Source organism: Lynx rufus, unplaced genomic scaffold, assembly GCF_022079265.1.
Source record: "Lynx rufus isolate CCGP_SWC_20201006 ecotype Redwood Valley unplaced genomic scaffold, mLynRuf1.p SCAF_6, whole genome shotgun sequence".
Classification (NCBI taxonomy): Eukaryota; Metazoa; Chordata; class Mammalia; order Carnivora; family Felidae; genus Lynx; species Lynx rufus.
Window position 1 is genome coordinate 110,574,423 of NW_025814878.1, and position 6,504 is coordinate 110,580,926.

Genomic DNA, 6,504 nt, shown 5'->3' on the forward strand with positions numbered 1-6,504 from the left:
GAACACGTCAGGTATGCGTGCTCAGAATGTTTGGCTGGTGGGAACGACGGCTGAAAAAGAAGCTTCCACTGTCAGTTTAGCAATAGAGCGGTTTGCTCTCTCTAGGTCAGCCCTGTCCAATAGAACTTTCTGCAGCGATGAAAACGTTCTGTAATTCCACCGCCACTAGTCAGGAGGAGCTATCCCAGGAAATGTGACTGACACCAACCGACTAGGCCCTATAGTGTGTTGAGGGCTCTAGAATTTGCATCAGAAATAGAGGTCGGACCCCTCAGGCCGAATTTGCCCACCGAAGGCTGCCCCCCACCAAGCCTTTGGCCGCATATTTATTTCAGAAAGGCTACTAGCCCACGTGTCCTGTTGAAGGAAACCCAATTTCGTCTTAACGCTCTCTTTCCTCCCAGGAGATTGAGGCACCCGCCAGGAATTCAAGAAATGAGCCTCCCCTCAGCACGGACAACACTTTAAAAGCCACAAGTTAAGACAAAGGTTTTTATTCAAAAAACGCCAAGTATAAAAAAAAAAAAAATAATAAGATCTCTTTTATTCCCCTGTACAGTATTTCACTCAGATAAAACCAGCAGGCTACATACTGCTCAAAACACAGCCCCAGAGAGGATCCGGAAGGCACACCATCCAGAACTGCTTTTCATATATCTATCCTATGTACACCAGTCAGCAATGCCCCTTCCCCTCCCCCACGGAACCCATACCCACTTGGGCGAGTAGGTGAGGGGGCCCCGCAGCAGTCAGGGAGCCGCAGCAGCTGTCCCGCCTGAGTCCCGTCACCCTACGAACAGAGCGAGCCCTCCCCTAAAGGTCCCCAAGTCAGAGGAGGAAAGGAGGAAAGAAACTATGGCAGCAGCCGTGGAAGCTTGGAGCAGGGAAGGGAACCAAATAAATAAATAAATAAATACATAACGTTGACCTCCAGGTTAGAATGCGCATCTTTTCCAAAAAAAAAAAAAAAAAAGAAAGAAAGAAAGAAAAGAAAACAAAAACAGGTAAAATAACTTAAAGGCAAAATTAAAAAAAAAAATTCAATCAACTACAATCCTTTTGTACACTACCCATGCCGACTGTACACACATTTACAGTTTTTCTGTTGATTTGCATTGTTTGTGCATTTTTGTGTGTGTGAGGTCTTGGCTTTGAAACAGTTAAGTAAAAACCAAAAAGGAAGACCAGTTCACTCGGAGTTTTACTAAAGGAGGCAGAAAAAGGGCAGGTGGCTCAGCGTTTGGCCCTGTAGCCTCTTCCATGGCACCTTTCATAGGAAGGATGGGGGGAGGGGGACAGGAGAGAAAAATAGGGAACCAAACCCAGGCAGATTTTTGGAGAAGCAGCAGGTAAAAGAGGCAAGTTCAAGTATTTCTCCCAGCACAGCCGGAGTCCCCACAGAAGGCACTCAGAAGAGTCGGAAGAGGTGACAGGGACTTCAAATGTTGCTAGTCCTATCCTACCCCAACCCGTTTCCCCCCTACCCGACCCATCGCGGCATTCAGCAGAACTCGTGATGAAGGGAACAGTTCCATGGCAGGGTTCTGACCCTCCCCCCTCCCCCACCCCCACCCCCCCAGGATTTTGCAGAGTCCAGCCAAGCCGGACCTCTTTGAATAGGAGAGAGCATCTACGGGAGGAGTTGAGGCCTAGGACGCCTGGAGAGGAGTCTCTTCCCCCGCTGTTGGGAGGCAACCTCCAGGGGCCTGGGGTCTGGAATGAGTTGTAAATGTTGTTCCTGTTATCAAGCACTGTCCTGCTTGGCGAGAAGTGTCACTGGTACTCTGGGAAGCTGGAAACAGAAGCTTCCCCTCCCTCGAGCATCTGAGGGGGAGGGGAAGACCTGCCAGAAAAGCTGCTATTTGCTGGGCCCTGGTGACAGGCTGTGCAGATGGATCTCGGCTGTTTCCTGGGGCAGGAGGACATCTTGCATCCAGGGATGGTTCTGGATTTCTTCGAAGGATGGCCGATCTGACGGTCTCAGGGCCAAGCACCATCTAATGAGATGCTGACACTCTGCAGAAAGCAAGACAGACAGAGGTTACAAATGACTCAACCTGTTTCTGCGATGCAAAGGTCTTGCTCATTTGCTTCCCAGGGGCCCACGACAGTCCGGGGTCCAACAGAGACCATGAACCTCCTAGAACTAGTTTTCAATGGGAAGGTATTAACCATAAGAGCTGGATCTTCCAACTTGCTTTCAGCTAAAAAACAGCTCCCCTCTTAAACCTGTGGTTTTCAAACTTCAATAGCTGGGGCCTTTCCCACGACACCCACTCACTAGAAATAGGAAGAATGATGACAAGGGATTTTGATGAGACATCAGTGAGCATGATGAGGTGATTCAATTCACCTACAACTTACAAATATGAACACCACCCACAATGAGGTCACTGGAACCACAATATTTAGAGAGTCTGCCTTCAGGGGAGAGAGAAGGCTCAAAGAACCCTCAACTTTTCACTCTGTGGCAAAATAGCCGGGAGTTGAGGGATCAGGACTGCTGGCACAAAAACAAAAAACAAAATAACAAAAAAAAAAAAAAAAAAACAGCTTTCGGCCAAACTAGGTGGTCTTTTCTTCACAATATTCTCACACATGGTCTTCCTATGGCCTCCCAGGGAATGCTCAACACAAAGCATTCAATTCCTGAGCGCTAGCTCTCCGGAATCACTGGCCTAGGACTCTGCTAAGCCAAGGGTCGCGGCATCCCCTGGAGAGGGGAAGCTCTCCAGAATTCAAAGACTGTCCCCTGAGGCCTAGCCGCCTCGTGCTTCCTGCTTCTCTTCAACAAGGGGCTTCCCAAAAGTTACCTGAAGAGACCCTCTGCCTGAAGAAAACTTGGCCCCTGATGATCTCTTCATCATGCTCAAAAGGAATATCTCCACAGACCATATCATACAGCAGGATCCCCAGAGACCAGACGGCGGCCGACCTGCCATGGTAGCGATGGTAGCGGATCCACTCTGGGGGACTATACACTCGGGTCCCTGCGAGCCGGGGGAATAGAAAGGAAAACACACTTTTAGCAAAAAGAAACAAAGCAACGCATATAGCGAATGACTCTTACAAAATAACAGCACCACTCCACTTCTCCCGGGACAGGAGCTGGGCTAACTCTATCTCCCCCCTAGGCTAAAAGAAGTGGATGAGTGGCATCTTTCCAACACAAGGCCTTACCCACCTCTCTACCAGCCCAGACCATACATCAAAATTCTTTACAAACTGCTCCTACAGACAAACAGCGCTGGCCACAAACCCAAAGCCTGAGGCCCGCATGCGCTAGGACCACCCACAATGGGACGAAGGGATGAAAGTCTGCACAACCCAGGGAGGTATCCCAGAATATCCTGAAACTGCATGAAGGTGTCCCGGGAGCCTGGGTGATTCTCTTCTCAGCTGCCATCCAGTCCAGGGCCCTTATACAACATACTACATCCTAAAAGACAGGGTGCCCTTTGAGAGACCTTCCTCCCCCCGCTCTGAGCGCCGAGACAGACATCCACACCCTGTCTTCCCTCCCCCCGCTGCAAAGGTAGACAGCGCTGCAGAGCCGGTTTCAGACCACGTGATTCCTGTTTACAAACTTTGGGTTGTAAAAAAAAAAAAAAAAAAAGGTGGGGGCCATCCCGCTTGTGCTCACCAGGGGGCAGCAAAGACTCGGAGGAAAAAACAAGGGAGGACCCGGCCAGCCATTAACTGTTAAATACAAAAAAATGCTGCCCAACCCAGCGTCCTCCAAGGGCAAATAAACACAAACCACAAGCCCCAGTCACAAGTTTTGAAAGGCTGTAGTTGGTTAGGTTAAGCCGCTCAGATGATGACCCACCCTCCTTTGCTTTGATCTCGGGCTCTCTATTCCATCTTTTCTGAAAGAACCCGCTCCAAGCCCCTCCCTAGGGTAGGTTTTCATCCTCTCTGCGGAGACACCCAACTAATTTTCAAACCAGCAAGAGATCTTATTTCACAACATTCATTCCCGACTCCCTCACCCCACAATGCCAAAAAATAAATAAATAAATAAGGAGGAAGCACAATAAAATGAGTTATTTAGTGAAACTACTGTTTCTATCCCTTTATCCGTCCCTAGATCAAAGGGGAGAGAAACTGCAGCTCTAAAAACTACATCACAGAAAACTCCTTTATAAAACAAAACAAAAATTACAAAGCCGGCGTCAATTTTCATCTCTCCCGCTCTCTCCTCCCTCCCCCCCCCCACCCCATCCCTTTACTGGCGGGGAAACTGGGTCAGACTTCAGAAATCTGGGCTACGGCCGGTTGCCCACAACCTCTTATTCATCGGAAAAGCTTGGAACCCACTGAATTCCACTTAAAAAATAAAATCATGCCAGAAACATGACAGGTTCAGCTGGCTGGAAATCTCCGGCTTTACTACGCTGGGAAGCTCTTCTTCGCCCCACCCCTGCGAGCATCGAGCCAGACGGCCCGATGACCTTTACAAAGGGCCGAAGAGGGAAGCCGGCCGAGGCCTCCAGGCAAGGCCAAGTCACCTGGGCAGCTCCCTCCCCGGCAGCTCCCTCCCAGGCCTGGCTCACCATCGAAGTCCGTGTAGACGGTGTCCTTGAGCAGCGCCCCCGACCCGAAGTCGATGAGCTTGAGCTCGCCGCGATTGAGGTCGATGAGGATGTTCTCGTCCTTGATGTCGCGGTGGAGCACCCCGCAGTTGTGGCAGTGCCGCACAGCCTCCAGCACCTGCCAGAAGAAGCTGCGGGCCAGCTCCTCCTGCAGAGCCCCCCTTTCCGTGATAAAGTCGAAGAGGTCTTGCACCGGCTCGGGCCTCTCCAGGATCAACACGAAACTGTCGGGCCTCTCAAACCAGTCCAGGAGCCGAATGACGCCGGAGAAGCCCGAGCTCACCTTCTTCAGCAGGACCACTTCCATGGGCACTCGGGTGCCATTGGGCTGCAGGGGCGAGGGGGCTACGTTAGGGCGGGAGTCGGAGGGGACCCCTCACCCCACCCCATCCTTCAGGGTCGCTCACTCCAAGGCACTCACCAGCTCTCCCCAATCGGAAATCCGGTCCTTCTCCACGTGCTTGATGGCCACCTGGAAACCCCCCCAAAGAGGCTCCATTAGGTCCTCTCGCCGGGGCCAAAGCACACCCGAGAGTCTCCCGCCCGGCGCGCCCTCCCCACGGCGGGGCGCCCACTCACCGGCAAGTTGTCGGCGACCCGGATGCCTGAGTAGACCGAGCCGAAGCCGCCGCTGCCCAGTAGCGGGCCCACCTGGTACTGCGACTCCAGGGGCTCCTTCTCCTTGCCTAGGAAAGGGGGAGGCAAAGGGGACTCAGTGCCGGCCCGTGAGGGCCCCCCCTCCAGCTCCCAACCCTAGGGGTCTAGCCGCCTCCCCATCCCGGGATGGGGGGTGGGGGGTGGACGCTCACCGGGCGCCAGCTTGGTGGCGTGCAGGTCGTTGCAGGGCGCGGTGCGCAGGTGGGCAAGCGAGTTGATTTTGGACAAGAGCATCCCAACCTCCAGGGTGTCGGCGTAGGGACTGTGTCTGGAGGAGCTGCAGCAGGAGCTGGGGCTGGGGTTATGCCGGTGGCTGTGCCGATGGCTGGAGCTGAGGCTGCGGCTGGCGTTGCGGCTGCGGCTGCGGCTGGCGCGGAAGGCCGAGGGCGAGTCGGAGGACGACTGGGGGCGCTGCCGGGGCTGGCGGCTGGCGGACACGCCGGCGGGGTCGGTCAGCGCCGAGGGCGGCGGGGTGGGCGGCTCGTGGGGCTCGTGCGGCAGCGCCGCGGCACTGGGAGCTTGTAGCTGCTGCTGCTGCTGCCGGTCCCGCCACCGCCGCCGCCGCCGCCGCCGCCAAGTCCTGTCGGGCCTCCTCCGCCACCGCGGCCGCTGCAGCAGACGCCCGGCTCGCCCAGCCGCCAGGAGTAAAGGGGCGGAGCGCGCCGGCGGTGGCGGGGGGGGTCGCGGGCGGGCGGGGATGGGGCGGGGCCTCTCCGGGAGGCCTAGGCGGGGAGCCGGGCTGCCGGGCCGGCTGAGGGAGGAGAGGGGGTGGGGAAGCGGCGGGACAGGGCGACTCCCCTCGGCCCCCGCCCCGCGCGCTCCTTCGCCGCGCCCCGGCCCCGCCCCCGCCGGCGCGTCTCCAGCCAACCAGAAGCTGACTGATCTGCATAACGCGGCGCGCCCCGCCCACGCCCCGCCCCGCTCTCGCGGTCAGAATGGTCTCTACGCCGCCACGACGTGGCGGGAAGGAAAAGGCGCCAAAATGGAGGGGGAGGGGCGCGGGGCGTGAGGGGAGGCGGGAGCTGGGTGTCGAGCCGCGAGGGAGGAAGGATGGGGAGGGGCGTATCGATTCAAACCCAAACAATAACAAAGCCATCAAAGGCCGCCGGAGGCCGGCTCTGCGGCTCTCTGTTTCTCGGAGGTTTTTGGGTCAAGGGCTCGAGCTGGAGCATAACAAGTTGCGCGGGGACGACGGGCGTCGGTGTGTCAGGCGGGGAGGCCGGCGCGCCGGGGAGTGAGGGACTGTGTGTGT

General features: G+C 55.8%; 1 protein-coding gene across 1 annotated transcript; it reads right to left on the reverse strand.

Annotated features, from left to right (window-relative positions):
- Positions 1–478: 478 nt before the first annotated feature.
- PIM1 (Pim-1 proto-oncogene, serine/threonine kinase) lies at positions 479–5,859 on the reverse strand. Its single transcript, XM_047101925.1, has 6 exons — positions 5,405–5,859; positions 5,175–5,281; positions 5,017–5,067; positions 4,557–4,923; positions 2,814–2,990; positions 479–2,016 (listed from the first exon to the last, which is right to left on the reverse strand). Exons 1-6 carry the CDS (start codon positions 5,484–5,486, stop codon positions 1,859–1,861), a joined length of 942 nt encoding a protein of 313 aa, XP_046957881.1. The 5' UTR covers positions 5,487–5,859; the 3' UTR covers positions 479–1,858.
- Between the last annotated feature and the right edge of the window lie 645 nt (positions 5,860–6,504).

Bases quoted from the DNA above. Each gene is read 5' to 3' on its own strand.
- PIM1 (XM_047101925.1), bottom strand. From the start codon at position 5,486: ATGCTCTTGTCCAAAATCAACTCGCTTGCCCACCTGCGCACCGCGCCC. The intron at 5,068-5,174 runs GTGAGTGGGCGC...GGGGGTTTCCAG, and splicing joins GGGTCGCCGACAACTTGCCG to GTGGCCATCAAGCACGTGGA. The intron at 2,991-4,556 runs GTGAGCCAGGCC...CCCGGCTCGCAG, and splicing joins CGTCTACACGGACTTCGATG to GGACCCGAGTGTATAGTCCC.